We start from the raw sequence: 26,346 nt of genomic DNA, 5'->3' as shown, positions 1-26,346 counted from the left end.
TGCTTACTGGGACATTTGGAGATAATGGAGCCATTGTTGTAGTGACACCTGTGCTTTTTTTTCTATTTTTCTATTCTGTACACAAGGTGTTATTTATAACTGACTGTGAATGTATGTAAACCTCCCTAAATAGGCAACAGGGCCCAAACAGCTGTTTTTCGTTTTATTTTTGTATGTTTTTCTTCTGAAACGGTCTGCTTCTGACCTAAACCTCAGCCAGGATACAGTCCCAAGTGACATGGTATATACTCAAATATATTTCACTTCTGCCAACAGCCTACACATAGCCTAATTTCTCAATGTGATTCCGTCAATAGGCCCATTAGTAAAATACTTGTATTTCAACCAACCTGCCTTCGTGGAGGCATTTTAAAAGGCTGGAGGTGACTGTTTGTTATACTTGTTCAATAATTAAAAAAAAAAACTTTTTTTGTCAGCTTGTAATTCCAGGGTTGCCAGGTTGGTAGTGTTTTGTTGCGGAAGAAGGATGCTCCTTTACAAACCTGGCAACGTTGACTATGCGCTGGATACAGCAGACAGTATGGCGGACAGCGAAAGTGATTTGGAAACAGACGGGCTTGAATTAGCTCTGGACACACTGTGTAACAGACACTGCAGCGACGAGTCGTCTCTGAGGAGCAAAAGCTATTGCTCTGAGTTTTGTGAGGTATGTTGGACTCCATCTTTGAATGCTCAACCTGGTCGGTGTGTGTTTATTGCTAACGCTGCTAGCATCGCTGGCTAACGATAGCCTCCAGACTTAGCTCTATTTATGCAGTTGTGTAGCCAAGACTGTGGCAGAGCCCGTCGGAAAACACAACTGGCTGCCACAGTGGTTGCTAAAATGTAGATTCGTACATAATGTGCTCCTGCCCAGGTAACTTCTTGTAGTTACTGTGCGAGATATCTGCTGGATAGCTTCACAGTTAAGCTAAGCTAACGATGTGAGGTTAATGTGGGTTAACATGCGAGCTGTGCTGGTCGAAACTAATGGTTGTTATTAATACTTTGTTTGAAGGATTAAAGAACACATTACATAGCCTGTTCTCAAATGCCAGCAGAGATGAAACGCCAAGTTAGGTAATTAATACAAAAAGATTTAACTACAGTCACCGATAGGCAAGTTAGATGTTTTTGTTGTTTTTTTTTTGTAATGTTTTAGCAGTAACATTAGTTAAAGGTGAAGACTGAAATCGTTGAAGTCAAACATTAGTCTGAAATCACACCTGCCTTGTTCAGAAGAAATACTGATTAAGGCTATTCCTCTTACTCCATCTGCATTAACGTGACTACACTATCCACAATCACTTAAGTTTGTTTGTCCCACCTTTCGGAGAGGTGTCTGTTACCATGGAGATGTCAATAACAACACAGCAATAGCACGATGAACTGTGAGATATTTAGTTAAACACAGATATGAAATGATTTGTGCAAAGGGGATATTATAATATTATTATAATAGTGTTCCAATAAACATTAATTTAACTCAACCTGTTTAAGTATTTTCTTATTTAATGTTTCTGATGTAATTACGTACGTTAGGTGCTTGTGATGTACCACACACCCAAATAATTGTGTGTTTTTGTCTACTTGTTGAGGCCAATCAATACAAATCTCCCAAACTAATACTTTTATTAACTTTTGAAGGCAGCACATCATTTACAGTCGGGCTAAAACAGGACTTGGATAAATGGTTGGGTGGTTTAGTGTTTCCAATTTCCACTGCCTTAACATTGAATTATACTGACATGATGGTTATCGTGATAGCAAACAGTCAACACAAATAGTGGCCTCTTAATTAGGTCCAATAGGGATTTCATACTTTTAAATACTACTCCCCCCCTCTGTTCCCTCTGTAATAAAATACATCCAATCTGAATAGTCTGGTTTTCTGACCACCACTAAATGAGCATAGTTTTAGTAGAGGTTAACTGTTGGCTGTAATTTCAAATTGCAATAATAACAATATTTACATTTTCCTTTTTATCAGATGGTAGATTACCCACTAATATGTAATGCAATCCAAGCAGTGATTCCTTTAGTATATTAAGCTACAATAGACTAAAATGCATTTCAGGCACATGATGTGATTAAATGTTGTTAGTTCCAATATAAGTTATTTGTCTCCATTGAAAACCCCTACCTCTCTGTACTTACAAGTAAACATACTCAAGCACACTGAAATAAACCATGTATGAATGTGCCCAATGTTTCACTGGATTGACTATAAATGTTATGACCAAATGTTTTAATGTCTTTGTGTTATTCTACATTTCTGTTCTTCCTGCACAGTTGGTAGAGGAGTACACGGGGCAATGGCAAGTTCCTCTCCCTCAACTGAAGGTGCTGTGGACTGCACTGTGCAGTTTCACCAAAGCAACCAAAGCTTTCCCTGATGACTGTCAGCACATCCACTACGTTCTCAGCAGTCTGGCCTTGTAAGAAGTTCTATTACTTGGAAATGTAATATTGTCTTTGTTGACGAACAAACATACTGTATTTCCCACTCTTATTTCAGTAATTGTTGCCAGAATAAATTAATCTTTTAATTTTGATGTTGACCGGCATTTGATTGGCAAACATATTTAAGTAACTAGTTGATTAATATTTCCCATCCCTGATTGTCTTACAGCTCTACAGCATTGACTTTCTACAATAATTGAGAGAAAATGAAAAGGGCACATCAGTGTTTAAGAGTGTCATAAGCGTTTACATTAGTAGACAGTGAGGTTCCAACAGAAAAATACTAAACCATATACCGCCCAGAACATGGCAGCCTTGTTTGCATGTTGTCAATGGCAATGCTAGAGCTTACCTTTTTTTTTTTTTTTGTTAAAAACTACTGGAACTAAAACTAAAGCTTTTTTTACTTTAATGAGCTACTAAATAGTGGCACATTTACTGATAAAGATGTTGTCTCACCATCCTCTCATTGTCTTTCAGGAGCTTCTTTGAACTGATGCTGTTTTTTAGCAAAGAAGAATTTGTGGAAAAGCCTTTAAAAGACATCCTTGATTCCTTTCAGGTGACAAAAACTGACCCACTGTCTCTGTTTTCTTATCCACACAACACACTTTCATAAGGCCCAGCTGCTGGACCTGCCACTAGTTAGCTGTTAGTGTTAAGTACAAGTTATGCTTCGGTCCCACTACATGACCTTCAAAGTCTTCAGATAAAGATAAACTGTATTTTGTCCAACATTTATATTTTGTTGCCTCAACTCGCTCAGCCTCTGTTAAAGCTGCGATCTTTTAATCAATTATGTACCCATGTGTCCTCAAAGTCATTGTTGTGATTTAGCTGTCACAAAACATCTTCCAGAAAATTTTAATGAAGCCATTTTTACCACTCTTTGCAGGAGTGCCACTCTCAGCTCCTGCGGCACAGGAACATCTACCTTCAGCATGTGAAGCTGATCATCAAAGCAGGAGGCCCATGGGAGAATCCAGTGCTGCAAGGAATCCTGAAGGAGGCAGACTTGCCACCAAAAGAGGGTAGGCTCAGGACCATATCTAACAGCTGATACACACGCGTACACACAGAGAACACCGCATTGAGAGAGTGTGACACGTTGTGTTCTAGCTTCTCCTTCCTGTCAGTCATACATTAATCACAATCACACTCAGCTGCTGCTCTTTTCTATGGATTTGGATGGATGTCATCTCAATAACTGCTGAATGCAGATCCCAAGTACAAAATCACTCCAGAACAGATGGTGTCAGGGTAGTAGAATATATTAGAGGCTTAGCTTTGCTGCACATCAGTTTCAGAATGATGTAGCAGATTTTTTCCCCATATCCTTTTATTCCTATTTTTAAAAACTTCTCTGAGATCATTGATCATTCTCCAAATTTGGGTTGCAGGCTTTCTCGGCTGTCATGGCTAAAAGCTATCAAAATATTTGGTAACATTTTATGTTGATAGTCACTGTTTGTCACATTTCAAAGGCTTATTAGTTGAGATACAACAATCGTTTCCTGATTTTTACATAAATGTGGCTAAAGTTTGCAAAGGTTTAGGACAAAAAAACAAGTAGCAGATTGTATGATGCTTCTTAAAATGATGTTAATGTTATGCCTAAACAATAAACCAGTACCTAAAAATGTGCAATACATGAAACACTTTGCCATTATATCAGAGACCAGAAAACACATGGGCTAGTATAGATTTCTAATGACACCAACATCAGTGTTACACTATTCGACAATACCTCACACTTTAAATATCCCCATATCATATACATTAACACATGCAATTTCCTCCTATGCAGTTGAAGACTACTTAAGCTCAGAGTTGCCAGTGTTCTTTGAGCTGCGGGTTCGCTATCTGCAGGCCTGTGAAAGAATTCAAGAGGCGAAGGCCCTGGCGAAATGTTGCCTGGAAAATCGCGACGCTGGAAAGCATCTGTACTTCCACCAGGCCTACCTGACATGCCTCTACAAGGCCTCACTGCATGAACACCTTCACAAAGAGGTAAGAGACAAAGAGGCAAATAATAGGTTTGCCCCTTCAGATGGCAGAGATGGGGTTGGTAGTCAAGAAAAATAAACACTGTAGTTACATAAGTCAAACTGGAAAATTAATTCCATGCTCTCTGAAGATTTGACTATGATATTAATACTCAAATATATAAATAAACCAGTAATAATTTAATAAATGATTAAAACTCAACTCATTATGATTCTATATTTAATGATTATGAATGGACCCTGTAATTACCAGCAGCCATTTGAGCTGATTATTCTTGTATTTCTGGTATCACTTCTTCATTGTAATGTATTTTGAATTACTTTGTATTTGGTGTATTTTTGATGCATGTGTCTCATTCTACATTTCTTATTCCTCAGATGGCAGAAATAGATGGCCGGGATGCAGTGGAGATCATCTGCAACACGGAGAGTGTTGAAAAAGATGAGCTTCTGTTGTCGCTGTGTAAAGCTTTCCTTACCCAGCAGCTACACAATGGAGACATGTATTACATCTGGTAAGAAAGACCTTCAGACCTGTACATCACACTACTACTACACTGAGCTATCCTCTCATGTTCTGTGAATTACCCAGTGTTTACTCAAGTGTATGAGGGCAGCTGTTGGCAGGGTGCACAGTTTAATTTATTTGGTTCATTACCCCCTTCTGTTTACTGACTTACTGAATTACAACAGTTGTTGCTTAATTAACATATAACTGAGCTACATGTCTTTGACTTTTCATCTGCTACCTCCTGCAGGGACCTGGTGTTTATCTGGAGCAGGTTGCATCTTAGGGCCCATCCCTCCAGACAAGGCTTCCTGGCTGAGTGCTTGCAGTTGGCTTCCTCTGCTACTAACGTCAGAGCCATCTTCCCCTTCATCAAACTGGTCACTACTGAGGTGCGACTGACATCACACCATCATCTTTTCCATTTTATGTTCCTCAGAACATACGATAATTAACAAATCTGAAACGTGTGTGAACAAACTGAAAACACTTCAATCTGACTAAATTATTACTCATGCCTCATACCTGAGGAGGACATAGTAGTACTGTTTAATTCTCCTACCTAGCATGTTGTCTTAATCATTAGTGTGTTTGTTTTTGGACAGCTGGGGCTTGAAGGAGTCCATGTCTGTGTGGAGCTTTGTGCCAGGGCCTTGCAGCTGTGTGACATGCAGGCTGACAGCGTTACCCGGTCCCTGGTCTGCAAGACCATCGCCTTCCTGCTGCCTCATGACCTGGAGATCTGTCGAGCATGTGCCCTACTGGTCTTCTGTCAGGAACGCAGCCTGGAAGCTTACCGAACTGTCTGCTTGCTTTACATGCATCCTGACCAGGAGCCGCATCCCCACAACAGTCCTGTCCGAACCAATGTTCGCTTCCATATTCTGCAGGTGGGAGGGGATGAAGAGGGGGATATATTTTATGATGTATATTGGATATAGCATCATGATTTGTGCCTAACATTGTTTTTTCATCTTTGTTTTTCAGATGCTCAAAGAGCGTCTGTGTTTTGACCCTGAGTTTTGGAACCTTCTAACCCTCAGGAACTATTGCTTGGAGTTAATGAGTGATAAGGTCATGAAGGCTGCTGTTCTCAGTGAGATGGAAGAGGAAAAGGAAATTGAAGAGCTCTTAATAAATAATTGTGGGAATCACTCATGCTCTCAAGGTTTAAATTCCTGCCAGTGCACTCAAGTTGCATTTGTGAACCAAGACCTCTCAGAAGAGCAGACTGCGGATGGAGTGACAGACAAGAGTGTTGCCCCATCAAATAATGCTCTTCTGAAGACAAGAAAATGGAGGAGAGGATTGCAAAGGAAAAAACACTCTAAGTCTGACGTTGAGGTCGACCTTGTTGATGATCCAGAGATCAAATACAATCTCAAATCCACCTCTTTAGGCAATAAGCCTGTGTATTCACTAAGACGCAATCACACTAACATAGAAAAATCTTCTTCTGTAAAACCCCCTCTAAACCGCAAGAGAGAATACTTGTCTAGATGTGTAAAGAGCCAAATTTTCAAAAGGAAAGGTCGGAAGAAGAGATGGTTGCAGGGTCTTCCAATGCTGGAGCAGGTGCAGACAGTTAAAGAGAAGAAGGTCAAAGTTAAAGGGAAAAAACGAGGACGGAAGCCTTTACCAAAACTGGAACTCTCCTACCCTGATAATGAAATATCCCTTTCAGAGGAGGAGTCTGGTTATGAGGAGATGACTGACACAGAGGACAAAGAGCTTGATATGCCTCACTTGGAGAATGAACTTAAACAAGAGTATGAACAGAACGAGATCAAACATGAGCAGATGGCTGATCTTGAGAAGGAAAATGGACTTGAAGAACATACTGACTTTGTCTGTGGTAGCACCCTAGAGGGATCTCAAACACAGTTTGGTTATTCACTTGGTGAGGGTCCTCCTAGGGAGCCTCAAGCTGCTGTTCCTGCTGTTGATGCTGATCCTGAGCTTGATGGTCCACCCTTAGAGTTGTTGGATTGTCCAATAGAACTGTTACACAGCTACTCTCTTAAATCCAAAAAGCCTGACGGCGAGAAAGTGCAACCTCCTGAATCCTCCGAATCAGAGGGGCTGAATGGCGATACAGAACAGGAGCCCCAACCCACGGTTGAAACAGAAGTGTCAAAAACAGAGGTCAGTTGTTTGTAATTACCCTACCAGGAATTCCATATTGTAGGTTTATAATTACTGGTCACATGTTTTCCAAATCAGTGTGTTTATCTTACTTGTTAGATGATGTATTAGCAACATTTTGCTGTGAATAAACTATGTTGCAGTAGAATGGGAAAACTGTTATTCAGGAAAAATACTTACCTAATATTGACATGTATTGACACTGCATATCAATAAGAAAAATAGAAATACATGAGGGGGTTCAGTTGCCTACTACTACTACAGTTGCTGACTTTCTGTTGACCTCATAGCACTGATTTCTGTGGTTTGTTGTCTTTTCTCCAGGTGATAGCCAAGAGGACGTGGAAGGACAGAGTACTCCGTACTCAAAAATATGCTCACTTGATGCACCACTGCAACTTCTGCCGCAAAGACTATAAAGGCTTGAATGTTATGAGGCATGCTCTCTCGCACCTTAAGAGCAGGAAACTAAGATGTATACTCTGTGGAAAACGCTTTAAACAACTTCCTTTTGCCAAAAAGCACATTCTAGACCACATTGATGAAATGTGCAAGCAGAAACCCCCTGAAAAGGAGCCGTGCTCTGTGAACACGCCAGCTGCTAATGGAATAGTAGATAATGTAAAAAATGAGAGCCAGCCTCAGGATGAAAATCCAACTCCCATTTCGGATGAGGAAACTCCTGAACAGAAACCCAGAGGAAAAACGAAAGTGTCAAGCCTCAAGAGGGAAGATCGTATAATCAGGAACCTCCGCACCCTCATCAAAAAGACATCTGTGCTTCACAAAAAGTGCAAGAACCCGAACGCAAATATATTCAAGCAGGTAGACTTCAAGGATGAGCAGGTAGTCATTAACAATGGCCTGGTGGTAGTAAGAGATCCATCTGTGACGGAGAATGAGGGAGAAGGAGAGAAGGCGGAGAGGCCAGCCGGAGAGAACGGCTTCGGTGTGAACATCACATATCACTTGTGCCCCTCAGAGTCCTGTGATAGAGTATTCTTGAGGATCAGCTCCACGCTAACAAAGCATGCTATCAAATGCCATATTAACGAAGAGAAAGTGCTGGAGAAGACGTTTGTTTGGGCCAAGCACAAGTGCTCTCTATGCTCCAGGTAAGACGGACAGTATATCGCGCATCACACACTTCTTTATGTAGAGTTTAATACAACACTTCACATTTGTCTGCGCTATTATTTAAAAAGTGTTTGACTATGCAGAGGTCTCAATATGATCTCAACAGTTGGTATCGCTGCAGATGAAGGGATTTTTTAACTGATTGGTATCGGCTATGTTGAGCTTTATTGATACGACACAGCCACGTTCAAGACACCACTGCAAGTGCAATAAAAGTCCCGCAAAACAAAAAGCCAGTAAGTGTTTGTAATCCACACAAAAGATGTAGAAAGGACAGAAATAAACAGTCAGCAGAAAACAGACCGTTCATTCAGGTAACTCTGAACTGCACTGAAGCAACAAACACTGGAAAGAGAAACTCCCTCCAGACAGCAACAAGACCAATAAGCTTACAGAGTTATTTTATACTTTTGTGTAAAAAACATGAAGGAACAGCTTCGATGCAAGGATTTTGTTTATTAATGCAATGCAATGCTATTTAATGAGCAAATTCATGTAGGTCAGATAATGTGGACCATGAAGGATGATGACGACACACCTTTAGAGATTAAAGCAGCATCTCCCGAAGATCCTCCTTTTATATTATTATTCTAAAGCTTTAAAGATTAACCAGTGGTGGATGTTTGTAAACTGCCAAAGGCAAATACAGGATCACATCACACATGGGTCTAGTTGTCTGCCAACTAGGGGTGTAACAATAGTTAGTAGTTCATACATAATAGTGTTCATCATTTGATTTTTAACAAACTTATAATAAACACAAGCTTACTGTACAAAACTTTAGGTGTCAAATGTGCAAGAATTGTTTTCAAATTTCACCATTCTCTTTGAACATTCAAAATAAGTTTTATTATTCAGTCTTGCTAAAGATTCTTTCCTGCAAATAATGTTTTTGAGTAGAGCTGATTGTGCTGACTGTGCTTTCTTCCAACAGGCAGTTACAGTTTCTCCCGCATTATAAGGACCACATGAAGCTCCACGATACTCCTCTCCAGCACTTCTGCTACCATCTGGAGTGTAACCAGCGCTTCTTGACTCTGCAGGAATTAAAGGACCATGTCAGCACCCACCAGCCCTTCAGACCTCAATGTCCATTCACAGACTGTGAGAAGCTATTCTCTAGCCTTCAAGGTCTCTATGACCATGAATGGAGACACTACATCCCAGTGCCTCAAAGAGAGGAGGTAGAGTTGGGACCCAGCAGACAGAAGGAAAATGCTGAAGCTCCGTGGAAGCAGAGAGTGAAAGTTGAGGAGATATGGCTGCAGAGTAAAAAGGGGCAAAGTCCCACCCTTGATTATGTTGAGGCCTCTAATCTTGAGGTTTCCAACGAAACTGAAGATCATCCTTGCGAAATGGACAGTAGTCAAGACCTGTCTAGATCTAATAATTGTTCAGAGAAAGCCGGCATCAACGGATATGAGGAGGATACAATCTCCACTTCCCATACTGGTGCCGCTGCAGCAACTTCAAGTAGGAAATGTCGAAAAAAGACGCCCGTGGAGTGGGACCCCTTGAATGTCCGAGACCTTGAGGATTTGTCCACTTTGTCTGAGGGAGTCCAGCAGAAACTGGGAGAGCCACACATTACTGAGCACAAAACCTTCAAACCTGAAGATCCCGCCTATGCGACTTTTGTCAAAGCCCCCTTTATTCGACCGCCCCCCTCCACCTACCTGGATGAATCTCTGCTCTCGATGCGGAAGAGGAGGTCCGTTGATGAGGCCACGCAGAGGAAAAATATTTACTGGAGCAATAAGAAAAAGATCGAGCCTGTCCCAGAAAAGGAGGAGCAGCAGAATAACGTTGTCCCCGATCAAAAGATCCGGTCTCGCTGTGACAAATGTCTTTCTTCCTTCAGCAGCTTAGAAGAATTACAGAAACACCAAGCCCTTAACACCTGCTCTGCACTCTTTGGCTTTGATTCTGACGATGAAAGTAAGTATGCTTGATTCACTGATTATTATAAAGTGTGTTTATATTTCTAACCCAATGGAACCATTCGATGATCTTTTTTTGTTGTTGTTATCTTTTTAGGTTAGTTGTAAGTGAAGAGGAGCTGTAACTGGAGTGACCATCGTACTCTGCCACCAGGCTCAGGGCAAACATTCAAGATGAAGGAACACTGGAATCCTTTAATACTCACATACAGCTCTTGGATACCAGTTTGTCAAAATGGTTAACTGGAGGATTTATTTGTCTCATACTTTAATTGATAGAACCTCTTTTGAAGCAATAATTTTTACAGCTAAAACTAGTTTTGAACATATTGTTTTTCCTCAAAGCATCATCAGTGTGCGTTTTGTCAAGGTTAATCAAATATCTGTGATAAATCCATATATTTTCTTAATCTATTATGGGGATTCACTGCTTAAAACAGCATTGGTTATGAGAACAAAGTTTTTCCAGCAGCTCTAAAAGTAATGCTCAAAAATTGCCTGGGAACTGAGAAACCAAACTTTGGCCCAAGACAATCTCCATGGAATAAAAAACACAGTAGTTCTCTGTATACAAATACTCAGTTATGTACTACATGCAAAATAACATGTGATCACAGTACTCTAACTTTAGAATACCACAGAATGCCAGTGTTTTAATGACAAACCTTTGCTGGACTCACCATGCTGTGGAAGTTAAAGTAACACATATGTAACGTTCAGGAAGAGGGTTGTTAATCTGCTATGGGAAAAGCTGCTGCTCATCCACATATTTGAATCTCTAAAACATCTTGAGGGAAGTAACTACACTTAAATTACTTCTGAAATCTTAACCAGGACTGAATACAAAGCAATGGAGAAACCCTTCAGTCCTTTTTGGCAAACTGCATCCCCATTAGAACTTGGTGGAAAAACAAATGACTTATCTAGAAGCCTTTTTCTTTAAACGGTGACTTGCTTTTTGGTTTTGTTTGTGTTTAAGTTGGACTGGTTGACACAAGTACATGTTCATTTGGGTTTTACACTGAAGCATTTAACAGTCAGGTAAAGTCAGCCTGAATGAGTGAAAAATTACATACAGTATTCAATTTGAACTCAATCATGCTTTTTCCTGGCTTTACTGAGCCTTTTTGGATCAGTTTGATTTAGACTCTATTTTAAAGTATTATATGTTTGGCCTTTTATGCCTTTATTTGATAGATAGCTGGAGACAGACAGGAAAGGAGGGCAGAGAGAGAGAGAGAGGACGACATGCAGCAAACCGCAGGTCGGACTCGACCCCGGGCCACTGCGTATATGGGTCGCCAGCTCTACCGACTGAGCTAACCGGGCGCCCAATTTAGACTCTATTTGAAGCACCAAATTGTTTACAGACATTATACACAAAGGGTCCCCCGACTATTTTCTTTCATGGCCAATTATTATGTTACACTCTAATGTCTTGCTAGCAACACTTGGTGGCACAGGGCCATCTTGCTCCCTTGCCCGTGGTGTTCAAAAGCTCATGGTTTGAAAGTCATATCATATTTTGTCCTACAAGTATGGATTTTACATGCACTACATCATATACTGTGTTTGCAACTCAATGAAATGTGAAAAATCAAGTTCCCATCAAGTGGAAAGATGAACTAAATGTGTTTTGCCCTCTCTGTTTCGCACATTTGTTTAATTATTGTAGTCTTCCAAATGAATTCTGCAACACTCTGAGCTTTCGGTCTTTTGTAGAGACGATGTAGAAAAAGTCTCACTGGAAATGACAAAAGAGGATATGTGGAGCTTGTGTCCCCTTTCCACATCTTTATACTGTTAAATTATGTGTTTTCAGCATAATTTATGTGGGCTGCTGTTTTTGTAGGTAAGCAGAATTGTCAGGATTAGATTTGCCTTTGCTAGGTAATCTCCTGGTCATGGTATGACAACATTAACATTCAACCCATGACCAAAATGTGTGAAACCATGTGAATCTGCCTTCATACTGTCACACTATTATTCTGTACAGTATATGAATTATTCACAATTTTACTAGTGCCAAGACTGAATCACAGTGTTAGACTGTAGGTAAAGATAAACATTAAAATCAGTAATTCAGTACCAGTTTGTAATGACAAGTTCAAAGTTCGATGTCATGTTTAACTCCATGACCATGTGTTTCATTATGTAGAATATTTCACATTGGTTGTTTATGTATATACTTTTGAGATGGTTGATCTGTTTTAATAACTTTTTAATGTAATGTTTTTATGGGACTGTGCACTTAAATCTGCTTATTTATATGTAAAAATGTTAATAGATTGGATTTGTAAAAGGTAATAATGATTCCCTATCTATTTTTTTTAAAGAAAGTGATGACATTTGTTTGAATAAACAAATTTAAACTAAAAGTCTGTTATAGGTTTGAAATATTTTTTGTTTGACATTATTCATATAAATAAACAAGTTGTTTTTATTAGTGTCATCTGCTTTAAAGCAGATATGTTGCATGCAGTGAGATAATACAGAAAAGGAGACAGCAGACAGACTCATAATATAGTTTATTTAGTTCGGCATTGCATATTTGCTATTCATAAACATATTGCTTCATTGTTAACCCCAGGAAAGAGGGAAATAGAATGATTATATTAGAATTAAAAAAGTTTTTGCATCACATTTTCCTGATACATGAGGTAATTTTGAAAAAAGGACAGGGATATAGTAAATAAAACCCTTTTGTTATGTCTGTTTTAGCCCACAAGTCCTCCCCTTGTGTTTTACGCTCAGTCACTCAATAATGGAGTTAAGTGTAGTAAAGCCAAGGGTGCACTTGTCACTGAAGGCATGTGCTAGCAGAAAAGGTCTATTGTTAAGACTGGGTGATGCAAATTTTTGTTGACAGATGGCTGGCTTTACATTATTGTGTTCTGATATTAAATGACACTTTATTTGTCTGACTGGGGGGTAAGTGTTAAGGTCCGCCTACGTCTTATGGCTGAGCTTACAGGCTAGAAACAAAAGCAGTGACAGAGGCAGTCCTGCTATAAGACCAGCATTCAAGATTGGATAGTTTTCCGGTATCTCAAGCCGCACATTCCAGTTTTAACACATGCAAATTTAACCATACGCTTTGGTGCTGCTTATATCTTAAAGACAAAGAAACTGACAGTTACAATAATGTGCGTGACAATGCCTTTGCAAAGGAATATGGACTATGCAGAATGAGCTGATATTTGTTAAGACTATACACAACATGCAGCATACAGTGCATTGATTGCATCAAAGAACTTAATGTTATTCCCACTCACATTTTCCTTTGACCTGAGATAAGAAAATCCTTGAATTATGGAAACAGAGAAAGCCCCAGAAATAGACTTTTTTTTCTAAGCCACACACTCGTTATAATCATATACAGTAATTATACTAAACTTTTAAGGCCAGGTAAAATGAAAAAAACAAACAATGAAGTTGAATTTTAAAAACAGTTTTGTAAGCAGAAACTCCACACACCAAAAACCTGCTAAACTAAATCAAATCAAGACTTAAACTGCTACATGACTTTGGATTCGAGTAATGAAAAATGTTTTCAAGTCTGAGAATTCTGTTCAGTTCCCGTGGATACCCTTGAATAAACAGCCAGATAAACACAGCCTATTCTATTCATATGGACCAGCAGTGACTCTGAAAAAAGTACAAATGTGTCTCAACAGCATTCAAAGTTGGCGATAAACATGCAAAGTGTCAAGAGTGCATCCCAAATGGGTGTAGTTTTGATAAATATTTCAATATTTCACAATATTACCATATCTTTTACTAAATAACTGTGTGAAAAAACACAGCAGTAGCACTTTTCCGATTGAAAATGGAAGACCTGGATCAAAATGAGGGGTGAAGTAAGTTCAGATAAAGAAAGGAGGACTCAAAATACGACAAGGGGTCGGAAATTTAAACGGATCAAAATATGGAAAAGTCTGAGCGCTGCATCTCTTTGTGCTCTCTAAACAAAGACAGTCATGTTTTTGTAATTCAGTGACTGGATCCTATAAAAAAGGATGCTGTCCACAAACATGGGGACTTCTGAGGACAGAGCAGCCTCATAGCCACCACACCACACTGCAGTTCCAGTCCAACCTATGCCAATCCTTTGGGTATATAATTGACATTACCAGCACCTAACCAGATTGTGTTTGTCCAATGAAAAACAGCTTGATAACTGGGTCATACTTGAAAAAGGAACATCAGCTTGTTTACCTCTGCAGGTAAAAAAAAAAAATTGGTGCTGAAATGATGGAGCAGCACTGTGGGGAATATACAGAATCTGCTGAACACGATGAGTAGGTTTGTAAGTTCAAAGGGTTTTGTTATGGCTTGTCAAGGCAGTGTGTTTGGATCAGCCAAGTTATCGTCTCCATCCGCTCTGATTAAATGCTCCACATAAATAGTCCAATGAGTGCTGTATTGGACAGAGAAGATTGTGATAATCTATAACTCCTGAGTTGCTGACATGGTGTTTAAAAACTAGGACTGAAGAAGAGGATGCAAGCCATATTAACAATTTGTTATATTATTATAATAATTATACAGTATGATGTTGTATTAGCTTTCTCTGAGAATTTACTCTAAATAATTTGGAAAATGTACACAGATTTTTAGGCTTTTGTCATTTTAAATGGGACAATAATAATGGAAGTCAACAGCACAACACACTTCCTGTTAATCCTGCTGCTGTATTACATTGTTTCTGTGTGCAACTTGATTTCTAAAATAAGCTCTCTGTTGTTATTACTTCAAACCAATAAAATTTGAATGTACAACTCATATGCAGTACATGACTTTCAAACATAGGGTGTAGGAGCTGACAATAGGACCATCAAGCTAAGATAAACCTACAAGAAAAATGTGATTCTATGATACAATGCAAAAACACTCCTCTCACTTGGATTTTGTTTTGCATAAAACATTTGCATGGTTGAGGACCAGTGGACTGTATTTGTCATCACCAACCTTCGGGTTTTTAAGTAGATGCAGCTGGACGTGTATGTATTTGTGTGTGCATGCTCAGTGGGAACTGTTGCTGCTCCAGTCATAAGGGAGGAAGCTGACTTTGGTCTTCCCAGCAGAAAGGACGCCCTGCAGGCTGGTCTTCTTCGGAGAGTCTCCCATGTGCTCCACCACCCACTTCAGCAGCTATGACAGAGACAAGATGGAAGAGAACACACGCAGTGAGGTTCATGCTTGGGTTAAGATTATTGGGTTAGAGTGTTTTTTTATTCTGATAATTCAGTGTCTCTATATGTACACAACAGGCAGCTGGGAGTCAAGATTACCTTCTCATCAGTGCCTCCGAAGTCAGCCTTGTACCACTTGAATATCTGACTGAGTCGCACTTCTCCTTTCCCAGAATCCACCATACAGCCGTCGTCATTCTCCAGGAAGGCTTCAGCCGCTATGCGGAGCTGGCTGTCAATGTCCTGATGGATCGGAATTGATTTCAGACCATTAAAGCTCTTAGTATTTACCAGATATGTTGTACAATGAATCCAGACAGTCCCCCAGTACATTCCAATGACTAAATAATGAATTAGTCACTAATTCATTTATATATTCAGCAGCTTTATTGATGAAAGACCATTATATGGCTGAGACAGCATTAAACACAGACAGCCGCACTGGCACATACGACAAGCCGATACAAGAGAGTTATACTGTCTTTCAACAAAACAAAAGAAACGTATTTATAAATCAACTTACCTGTGGAGTATATGTTTTAATCGGTGGGCAGCCCTTTGCGCCACAGTTCAAGGCAAAGTGAATGAGGGGCTCAGCATCTGGAAGGGCCACCTAGTGGACAACATGGGAAATTGAATTCAATGTCACCGTTATTTCACCTAAAACATTCTCATTGGTGAATCAGTAAAATGTTCAGCTGTGATTTAACAGAATGTCTCAATACTTGTAGTCGTGGGTCTTTTTTGGAGAAGGGCTTCAGAAGCTGTGCGACACCTTTTCTGTTCCCTCTCAGAACGCCGTTCTCAATGTCCTGTAATGTGAACACCTCTCCTCCAATGAGGTAGCTCACATAGTTGAAGAACTACAAAAGGCAAAAGAGACAAATGTTTTTAATAAATAATGTAATGTCCATTCCTGCTGGAATTAAAAATTAAGACCAAACAAGCTTAATGATTTCCTGAAAAATAAATTTTCTGATGCACAACACCTATACATAAAGACACCAGGAAATACTGTTGACAGGCTTAGGGCTTCCAGGAACACCTGTAAGGAAGCTCTATAGGGAGTGTGCAATATGGTAAAGACTAGGGTTATGAGTTTTTGGAGACAATGTAGCATTTTGAAGTGTCGCTGTGTGATCATACTCTGTATCTTTGCCACATGTTGGTGGGGGCCCCTAGGCGTAGGTACCCGTGGATGACCAAGGCGTTGTAGATGTTTATGAAGAAGGCCAGCTTCTCCTCCCGACTCAGCGAAAGCAGCTCCACCCTTTGCAGCTGAATGGCTAGCTCAGAGTAACGCTCAAAGGCAGGGTTCACCGACATGCCTTTGTAGTCCACAGACTGTGGGAGAAAGGACACAACGGTTAAAAACTAACCGAACATACAAACAAATGCGCTCGGCGCCAGAAGCCTTTCGAGTTAATAAGGACATTACCTTGCCATCAGCAGAGAGATGCTCGGAGAACAGTTTCAAAATCAGCTCCCGTAAAAGCAAAGAGAGCTCGGAAGCTGAGGGAGAAAGAGAAAGGGTAGGGGGCATGGTTAGTGTTTGATATGCTCAATAGCATTTTCTGGTGAGACAAACCAAACCAATATCTGAATGGTTAGAGAATTGATATACTAAAAGTAACTGTCAGCATTGTCCCAGAATCTTTATTGGACATATTTTTTTTTGTAATGTAAAAATCAACACAGTTCATAGCTGGATTTGTAAACATCAACAATGAGCTGGGACAGAATTTGGGGCGCTCTAATATAATCAGTAAGTGTATATTCAGAGTAGCTGTGAGATAAACCCGTGAAAAAAAAGAAGAACAAAATGCATAAAGATCAAGCTTACACTGGCGTTGTACAAATTAGATTATTATTAGCAAACATTGCCTTTGAGAAAAGAGCATTCCAGATAAATTGAAGAGAAAAACTGCCAAGCATAATAACACTTAGAAAAGCAGTGATTATAATCACCTCTGTGTTGTACAGCACGGATTAGCTTGTTGGTTAGCCTCTAGAGGTGTGCAACATTCAGTTATAAATACACCAATACAGAGCCAGGCAATATGTCTGAAGAACCATCACAGAACAGAAACCTTTTGAGAAGTATTAATCTGTCAAAAGAGGACACCAAACCCACAGAAAAGCAGAACATGACTTTGAAATAGGGCTTCAATGATATATATTGTCAGGCCAATTGATTCCGATAAACATTATAACAGAATTATTGGACTGAATTAACCACAATATTTCTTTCATACTGCATCATTTTTGACCAAAGCCTGCTCAAGATCCACTGTTAAGCTTTTTTCTGGAGTTTTAAACTGTATCTCTTGGCCTTCATCCACTCAGTTGTCTGAGCAAACTCCATCCACTGATAAAGACCATGAATTCCAGTTGAAAGCTCTGCAAAAAAGGTAGTAAGTGGACCTTGAGTTATGTGTTACTTGGTTTTTTGTTGAATGATCCGTCTTATTAATAAGAGGCCATTATGAGATATATCATTAACCCTTACTTCAGTTCTTACCACCACAAAGCTCACTGACATAATACACAAACCCAAGCAAACCCAAAAGGATCATATACCAAGCCAGCAGCAAAAAAAAAAAAAAAAGGAGAGGGGGTTAGAGAGCATTGGAGGACACTAGTCAGCGTGAACCTGGGATGCGATGTGTGTGTGCCCCAAAGCCTGGTCCAGTCCTGACCTACCCTGGATGGGACTGCAGGCTGCGGTCTGTCCTGCGTTGAGGGCTGAATGAGGGTCATGCTCCAGCAGCCTGTACAGTGTGTCCATGGTGTCTTTCCCTTCTCCAAAACTGCCATCCTGCTGCCCACAGCCACGTACACTGACCATGTACTTCTTCTGCAACAATGCTTGGCCAGTATTAAAGGCCTCAGCCCTGGCTGGCATACACATGGCCACAGTCAAGGGTTGACAGATCTGTATTTCACTAAACTTTCTTTGTTTGAATCAGGGCACTCTGAGATAGTTTAACAAGTCAAACTGACACAACACCGAAAGCCTGTTTTACTGCAGGTCTACAGCCTTACTTACCCATGCCCTTCTCTTTCTGCAGCCAGTCAACCAGTTGATCACCTGAGAAGCTCTTTTTGTATAATGTCAGTCCCCTCCTATGACTGCCAATCACATTGCCATGTTTGAAGTCCTCTACCAGGTCCGCCAACTCATCTCTCTCACACTTAAACTCTGTGAGGGCAGGAATATGCCAGGCCACACATGTACAAACACACATAAATGCACATGTTCACACACATACATGTGTAATAATATGTGGAGCTATGCAGTCCAGCAGCATGTGTGCAAAAAAAAAAAAAAAAACATATCGCGGTTGAAAAAGGACACATTCAGTCATAACTGTTCCTATTCAGCAATGAACTTTTTTTTTTTTTTTTTTTTACATTTTTCAGAAAGAACAACCAAATCAAATGAATAATCCATGAGCACAAATAAACAGAATGGCATTATGTTTTCCCCATTTTCACATGTTTGAGGGATGTCAAAGAAAATACAATGTTGTCCATCCAGACAAAACAGCATTAAATCCAAGTGGGTCATTTATATTAGATTGTTCATGGCCCGACAACATGAGTTGTTCGTTTATCACCACATCAATGCTGGGCTATACACACCTCATAGCAGCCAAAGCTGACAAGTATTGCTGAAATACTATCCAAAGTAGTGTAGTGTCTATCCAAAGCTAACTAACACTGTATTCAAATATTTCTCCACAAAAGGCTTTTAGATTGATGTTGTTTACACTGTAGGGAGCTTAATAATCGACTATAATGAGGTACTGTGAGACAGTCTGGTGCTGCTGGGCTCATCCAGAGTGTCCAGTATCCAATATTAGCAGGTGATGAGTAAAAACACACACACCTGCTGTTACCCATCACGTCTATATGTGCCAACACTAGTTGTAAACTATAGTTCATCAGAATCAATCCCTCGCATTAAAGAAGTTGGTGTTAGTTACTCAGTGTGGTTAATTTCACCTTTTGATAACCCATTTCTGAGCAAAACAACCTGAAATTGATCTTGTGTTCAAACTAATCCTCCAACATTAAGCAGTGTTTCCTCTATGTTGATTTTGGAGCTGCGGCCCGCCGCTGTTAAATTTCTGCCGCCACGGTATCAGAAATGGGGCAGACGCACAATGTAGTCACGGTTGCCTTTTAAATGATCCTGCGTATATGTCCCACACCCCCGGCTGGCGCCGCTCAGATTACGTGTACAACAGTAGAATATTCAGAAGTTATTGGGCTGTCCATTTAATCCATATACACAAAGCAGCACAAAAACGTCACGCGGTGGGTCGTTTTAATTGGACACTTTCAACTGTCATTTCAGCTAACGTCCTGATTCAAACATCTGGAAACATTAACGTTAAATTATATTTGTTTTGTGTTGCAGCGAAGTGTCAGTTCTGTTTCATACGTAAAACGTTTGCCGACGGGACGGGACGGGGGGGGTTGTTCGGACAGCTAAAACAAATCCTAGAGGAAACACTGATTAAGCAATTAATCCACCCTAAGGACAGAAAACACTGTACAATAGTTAAACACACCATGGACTGTGCATTAAGTTAAGTTAAGGCATTAAAGACTGCAGGATTTTACGCACCACATTTCTCATCTGTGATATAATTGGCTGTTCCTACATGTTGAGGTAGCAAAAGTGATGTGGAAAAAGCAAAAACTCTCACCTCCATCGGTCTCCCCTGCCGTGTCTTCTGATTGGTTCTCCTCTGGTAGTGGTGGAGCGTCTGCTGGAAGAGGCTCTTCCTTGACCAGATTCACCAACCTCTGAAGCTCCTCGGGAGCCTGAGGAAGTGAAACAGATACGCACACACACACATACAAGTTTAAAACACAAGTTTAAATAACAGTAGATGCAAATTGGATGTGTTTGGTGTTTTCTCTCCTCCTCACCAATTTCTGTAGGTCATCATTGCCCCCGACATGAATGTTGTTGAAGAAGATCTGAGGGACTGTGCTGCGTCCTGTCAGCTCCTTCACCCGGGCTCTTAGTTCTGGATGCCTCCCCACATCCACGTCACATACTGGTACTCCCAGACGCCCCAGGGTGGCCTTAGCCTGCACACAGTGTGGGCAGCCCTGGATGGAGTACACCGTTACTCGGCCCATAGGACTGCTCTCCCCCATCTGCAGCAATAATGGAAAGATAAGAGAGCAAAGAGTTTTAAGCTTCAGGTGTTCAGAGATAATTGGCTGAGGAGCACCGCGCTTTTCCAACGTTCTGTTTTACAGATGTGTACACACAAAAAAAACATTTCAGCCCTATTTTTTCCTCTTTCTGCTCTTGTCTAATGAGCAAATGGGGATTACACAGTAGGTGCTTTACCCAACATATCTTAACTATGTCAAGTCCATAATTAAACATGTATATTGGCCGGAATGAAGCCTTAAACTATTGCTCTTTTTACGGGTTAACAGCAGGCGATTTAACATGGTGATCTCTTATTATAAGGCTTTGTTCTTCATGTGTAAGCTATGGGTGTAGACGTGTTAAGTGCATAGTGTATTTGTGCATACATGTGAGATTACTTCACACGCAATAACATTACTCTTTTTCTACATTTAGAGGGGAGATCAGAGGAGAGGAGAGATAGTTTAAAAATTACGGTTTATTTCCATTTACTTCCTGAAAGAGAAGTTGTTTCTCTCTTACACACACACACACACACACACACACACAGTGGTGAAACTACTAACCATTAACCATTGAGTAAGATGAACTCATTCCAGTATGCACAAGGGTTGTGGGTTTGATTTATTTGTGCTTTGTGTTCCCTGAGGAAGGAGACAGTTCTTCAAATGCTTTTGCAAAGTGAAGGAATGAAATTGCTTTCCTCAACTTTGTGGACTTTGAGTGATATCTAAATCGTAGTTTAGAGTGATGTCCTCATGGCCTCTCCAGAGGTTTAAACCAGTAATCTCACCGTCCTTTATAACTTCTAGAGAGGTGATTATGAGGAAGCTCTTTTTGCCTGAATTGGGAAATAATTGCAGCAATTTCCTCCCAGCTCATTTCTGAACATTATCTCGTGTTGAAAGTCAGTGGGGTGTGTTTTTTCAACTGTGTGACATGTTAGTGACTGGTTTTGTATGAAGTTAGCCAATGACACAGTTTCTCATTAATTCTGGCACAACTTAATGCCAGCAGTCAGTCAATATTAGACTTGGCTTATCAAGAACTAGATTAAACCACACCTCATGTTTAGTTTGTAAAATTAGGTTAAGGTCCAAGGTTTTGTCTCGATTTCTAAATCAAGGGCAGTGACTTTGCAACAAAAATATACAACTGATTTAATACTGCGCTAAAGTAAGTGCAATCCTAATACCATAACTTCTTCCAAATTCAGCCCAATTGTAGAATGACACTTATTGTTTTAGGGTTGTATACCGTTTTAACAACAAAGGCTGCATCAACGTTAACTCAAATTAATATTAAAGTCGTATTTTATGGATTTTAACGAAGAATATGTTTGCATCTATAACTGAACATAAGCAAAGTAGCAATAACGAAATCATTACGCAACCCTTTTAGTGACATACGAATAACACTAACGCTATCAAACACTATTTAATTCAGGAATTGTGAAATGGCGTTAACAAGCTAACGTTAATGATAACAACGGTACGTTAACTTACCTCTCAGCGACTGACTCCCCTGTTTGACTCGGGGGTGTAATTTTAAATAGCTTTAATGGCTGATCCTCCTCAGTCCTGTTGATTAAAACATATTAGTTAATCCGTGTTGAGTAACGCCAGCTGAGAGGTCGCTTGTCTTGCAGGTAAATTACCCAGCTGGACTGACAGTACCTCATCACTGCGCAGGCTAGCTATATTAGCAGCGTTGGTTACGCGAAGCTATCTTGTCATATGATGCCTTCAGGTGCTGCTCGTAAACTACATGTCTAGCGCTGCTGAGTATAACGCACTGTCAGTGGCAACGTTAACATAATACCCCATAATCTCAATTACCATTATAAACCACATTGTATGTTTCTATAGCAACAGGGGACAGGCCGCAGCTGCCCACTTTCAAGTTATTTGGCCAATAAAATAGAGACTTAGAAAGCCAATTAACTTTAATTATCTTAAATGTACTATTCATATTATTAATTTTATTATTATTCATATTATTATAATTAGTAGTAGTAGTAGTTAGTACCATTCATTAGTTAGGGTTGTCTTCAACGTTTTTGAATTCAACAATGATTCCTATAGCCATGAAGGCAACACGGGCCCTGTTTTGGTGGATTCACTTGCTACTACAACTGTAGCAACCAACGGTTAGCAACCAACGGTTAGCAACCAACGGTCGCAACCGTGGCTTTGAGCGGAACGTTTGTCTTGCTCATACTGGTTCCGGTACGGACAGTTTCCCAGTAGGACACAAATAACGGAAGTGGAGCTTAGATATTTTTTGTTTTTGGGGCGTCGAAGATGTCAGGACTGTCAGAAAGAGAGCGCGCTGGATGCTTAAAGATACTGCAGCTCATGTCCAAAGACGACTTACTCTCACTTAGCGACACGGTCACCAATAAATTGATAGTTGTGGAAAATGCTACAGGTATGCTTTCAGTCTGCACCAGGTAACAGCAGAGGACGTTGGCTAAGATACCACTACCTTCGTTACACTTCCTCATAACCGACACACGTAATAAATTAATATATAAAACACATAAATATATCCATATTGCGTGAGTTAAACGTTTGTATGAGCGGTTATTAAAATATACACCAAACAGACGTGGAAAGTAGAGATAACGTTACACAACAATGCACACTTATTGCATAATATTACCATGAATGAAAAGCTGCTCAAATGATCTCATACGTTATGTTTGTCTTTTATCCAGAGGCTACGGAAACAATACTTTCCTTCACAAAAAACGCCGAAGAGCTCCTGAAAAGGAAGAAAGTCTATCGCGACCTCATATTCAAGTACCTGGCTAAAGAGGGTGTGGTGATGCCCCCGAACAGCGAGAAACACCAGCTGGTGAGGAGGACCCTGGAGCTTTGGTCGTCGGGGAAGGTAAGGGAAGGAAGTCAGCTCAGCCAGGTGAGAGGGTGAGCTAGGAGCAGATAGGCAGTAACATTAGAGAGGAGGTCAAACACACTTTAGTACCACCAGACTTCAGAGTAACTTCTTTACTCGGGCTGTGTGCCACCGAAAATCATCCTCAGCACTTCACCATGAAACGTTTTTATCACTTATTATTTACTGTTTATATATGTTTTGTCTTTATGAGAAGCATAAAAGGGACACATCCAACCCCTGTGTTGTAAAATACTAAAGAAATGAACCTTGTACTTGAAGGTTGCTTGAAATAATGTGAAATCCACAATTCCTTAAATCAAGTGCGATATAGTTTAGTGGTGTGATTGTTGGCTGATGACCGGTATCAAAGCATAAATGCCAAGACATTCTTACCGTTTAATTAGTGATTTAAAAAATAAAAGGATCCTTAAATTTGCCAATAGCATCACTAACAGGTGGACAAGCAAGATAACGTCCAGTTCATGCTGGCTGAGAATCTCTTGACTTAGTTGTAGCCTAGGGAGGAATATAAAGGGGGGTAGGGAGGATGGGTACCTGAGTTTGGGTTGATTATAATACATCCTGATACAAGGTGGAGCTGCCTAGTGTACAGTTTTTAGGTAGATTTACTAGTAGGTGCTAGTGTAATTAAGAAAATATATTGAGTGTTAATATGTACATACAATAATACGTTATTATATACAACATGTTAATACGATTAATATGATGACTCCTCCATAACATATTGATGTTTGATGTACATTTTTATATTAAACTTTCCCAGAACTTTAAGGATTATTTAAAAAAATTCTATCAGTTTTGGTCTTTAAACTCAAATGTAGGTGCCAGCTATTGCTACTTTACTAGTCAAGAGGCTTTCTCTACGAGGAGGAGATAACATTTTGACTTGTTGAACAACTAAAAACGTCTCATTCTTTTAAGGCGGGGGTTGACGAAAGCCTTCTAGGAGACACAGATGAGTCCGGACAGAGATCGTCAACAAAGATAGTATCTGATTCCACAAGCACGAAGGTTGAGGTTGGCTTTGACCCACAAGCCCTCGGCCAGCAGTTCTGCCAGTGGTTCTTCCAACTCCTAAACAGTCAGAATCCCTCGCTGGGCCAGCAGCCTCAGGACTGGGGGCCTCAACACTTCTGGCCAGATGTGAAGCTACGCCTTGTCTCCAGGTAAGGGTGCCATTAACAGTAACTGAAGTTAAGTTAGAAATTGACCTGTGTTTTACAGCAGTTACAATTAACGTGGGGGAAAATAACCCCAAAACGAAGCTGTGATGACAGATCTGCGTCTCTCTTTCTCAGAGCGGGCAGCGAACAGATGGAGGAGTTCCTGGGTGCTGAGCTGGTTAACCTTCGTCTCCTGGCCTTGACGAGGGACGAGCGCCTCCTCCTCAGCCCCAACCTGGACCCTCTTGGCCTCAAGGTCCTCGCCTCACCCCATGGCCTGGTATTGGTGGCTGTAGCTGGGACCATCCACAGAGACGGAGCCTGTCTGGGCATCTTTGAGCAGATATTTGGCCTCATCCGCTCCCCCCTGGAGAACAACAGCTGGAAGATAAAGTTTGTCAACATGAAGATTAGAGGACAAGACGCTCTGGGCGGGACAGAGGTGGCAGCGCCCGCTTTGAGTTACAACTCCACTGAATTGCAGCTTCTCTGCAGTTGATGACACTCGGTTTTTTTTTTACCCAGTAACTGTTTCATTGTCTCTCATCTAACTTGCCCAATCACCATTTTCCGTTCATCCTTTACAACCACCTTTACAGTTGTTTTCAGATATCGGATCTGGCAACTATAGTGGCACAAACCCCTCTCCTAACTTGTGTTTATCAGTCATGTCAAGGTGTACAGGTAGGTAGACACTGTTGCATATAAATCTACTTGGCAGGTTCATCATTGTCTTCGCTGCCATCGGTTGTGGAAACATTTTGCTTCAAATATACTTTACTTTGATGCTGAACAATTGCATGTGCCTTATGAGAAATTCAGTACAAATACAGACATGGATGGGTTCTTGTAAATATGTATGATATCAGATATAAATATTATATTAACATTTGTGTTCATGTGTGTTCCATAACGACAAGTAAGTCACGACTTATAAACAGATGAAATATTGGTTATTTTCATGCGACGAGACAGTCAGTCAATTAAAATTGATTTGGAACATTATCTCAGATTGCTGTGCTTTAATGGGATAAGTAAAGGTCAACCCATAATCTTTACAGCTGTATCTGATCGGCATTATGTCCTACAGGGTAATAAAGTGAGTGTAGTCATTGCAAAGGACTGTGGTGGACATCTTAATGTCAGATATTTAGGTAGCTAACGGATGGAGGAGTTCCTGGGTTGGTTCCTGAACTGGTTAGACTTTGTTTTGTTTGCCAGGGTCCCCGATCCTGGAGCCCCAAGGCCTGGTGCTGGTGGCTGTATCAAATGTACTGTATCTAAAATATCTAAAATGTGATATATGCTGTCTGTACTGCAGCATTTGGACTTTGATTTATTTCTATCATTGCAGCTTTATACAAGTTTATAGGTACACATTAAAATGCTGGGGGGTAAACACGTTAAAGGGCTACAATTCGTGCAATTTGGTGCACACTTATCTGTAAAATTGACAGCTGTTAATGAACTATACTACTATATTTGTGCTTTTTAAATTTCTAGTTTTATTAATGGCTTCAGTTACACAGACAATTTTGTGATGCTTCATTGATGATGACTGTATTTCATTTTGCTGAGTCACTTGTGTAGCACTATGATATTGTGGGCAAAATGTTGTCACATGAATTTACAGTGAGTTATCTTGTGATTCCCAGCAGTAGAGTAGAATAGCTGCCTCAATATAG

General features: G+C 40.2%; 3 protein-coding genes across 3 annotated transcripts; 2 read left to right on the top strand and 1 right to left on the bottom strand.

Annotated features, from left to right (window-relative positions):
- Nucleotides 1–517: 517 nt before the first annotated feature.
- Nucleotides 518–12,571, top strand: LOC118339168. Its single transcript, XM_035676727.1, has 12 exons — nt 518–667; nt 2,293–2,438; nt 2,944–3,025; nt 3,359–3,494; nt 4,271–4,473; nt 4,848–4,984; nt 5,228–5,369; nt 5,583–5,867; nt 5,965–7,122; nt 7,447–8,237; nt 9,194–10,197; nt 10,297–12,571. Exons 1-12 carry the CDS (start codon nt 542–544, stop codon nt 10,299–10,301), a joined length of 4,215 nt encoding a protein of 1,404 aa, XP_035532620.1. The 5' UTR covers nt 518–541; the 3' UTR covers nt 10,302–12,571.
- Nucleotides 12,572–12,708: 137 nt separating this feature from the next.
- Nucleotides 12,709–22,289, bottom strand: zgc:152951 (uncharacterized protein LOC569013 homolog). Its single transcript, XM_035676380.1, has 11 exons — nt 22,082–22,289; nt 20,339–20,572; nt 20,113–20,230; nt 18,444–18,596; nt 18,098–18,292; nt 16,833–16,906; nt 16,541–16,738; nt 16,120–16,257; nt 15,918–16,007; nt 15,494–15,637; nt 12,709–15,353 (listed from the first exon to the last, which is right to left on the bottom strand). The coding sequence occupies exons 2-11, from the start codon at nt 20,570–20,572 to the stop codon at nt 15,225–15,227; spliced, it is 1,473 nt and encodes a 490-aa protein (XP_035532273.1). The 5' UTR covers nt 22,082–22,289; the 3' UTR covers nt 12,709–15,224.
- Nucleotides 22,290–22,809: 520 nt separating this feature from the next.
- On the top strand, nt 22,810–25,545 carry cunh3orf38 (chromosome unknown C3orf38 homolog). Its single transcript, XM_035675906.1, has 4 exons — nt 22,810–23,006; nt 23,296–23,471; nt 24,420–24,664; nt 24,797–25,545. The coding sequence occupies exons 1-4, from the start codon at nt 22,880–22,882 to the stop codon at nt 25,158–25,160; spliced, it is 912 nt and encodes a 303-aa protein (XP_035531799.1). The 5' UTR covers nt 22,810–22,879; the 3' UTR covers nt 25,161–25,545.
- The last annotated feature ends 801 nt before the right edge of the window (nt 25,546–26,346 follow it).

The sequence above is a fragment of the Morone saxatilis genome, unplaced genomic scaffold (assembly GCF_004916995.1).
Source record: "Morone saxatilis isolate NCDOM2014 unplaced genomic scaffold, NCSU_SB_2.0 Contig5, whole genome shotgun sequence".
Classification (NCBI taxonomy): domain Eukaryota; kingdom Metazoa; phylum Chordata; class Actinopteri; family Moronidae; genus Morone; species Morone saxatilis.
This window is presented reverse-complemented; position numbering and strand designations above follow the sequence as displayed.

What these genes read in the sequence shown, in the direction of transcription:
- LOC118339168 (XM_035676727.1), top strand. Translation starts at nt 542, where the DNA reads ATGGCGGACAGCGAAAGTGATTTGGAAACAGACGGGCTTGAATTAGCT. An exon ending in GGAGACATGTATTACATCTG is followed by an intron (nt 4,985 to 5,227) that starts GTAAGAAAGACC and finishes TACCTCCTGCAG; the next exon opens with GGACCTGGTGTTTATCTGGA. An exon ending in CAGAAGTGTCAAAAACAGAG is followed by an intron (nt 7,123 to 7,446) that starts GTCAGTTGTTTG and finishes TCTTTTCTCCAG; the next exon opens with GTGATAGCCAAGAGGACGTG.
- zgc:152951 (XM_035676380.1), bottom strand. Translation starts at nt 20,572, where the DNA reads ATGGGGGAGAGCAGTCCTATGGGCCGAGTAACGGTGTACTCCATCCAG. An exon ending in ATGATGACCTACAGAAATTG is followed by an intron (nt 20,231 to 20,338) that starts GTGAGGAGGAGA and finishes TCACTTCCTCAG; the next exon opens with GCTCCCGAGGAGCTTCAGAG. An exon ending in GCAGAAAGAGAAGGGCATGG is followed by an intron (nt 18,293 to 18,443) that starts GTAAGTAAGGCT and finishes TGTGTATGCCAG; the next exon opens with CCAGGGCTGAGGCCTTTAAT.
- cunh3orf38 (XM_035675906.1), top strand. Translation starts at nt 22,880, where the DNA reads ATGTCAGGACTGTCAGAAAGAGAGCGCGCTGGATGCTTAAAGATACTG. An exon ending in AGTTGTGGAAAATGCTACAG is followed by an intron (nt 23,007 to 23,295) that starts GTATGCTTTCAG and finishes TCTTTTATCCAG; the next exon opens with AGGCTACGGAAACAATACTT. An exon ending in AAGCTACGCCTTGTCTCCAG is followed by an intron (nt 24,665 to 24,796) that starts GTAAGGGTGCCA and finishes TCTCTTTCTCAG; the next exon opens with AGCGGGCAGCGAACAGATGG.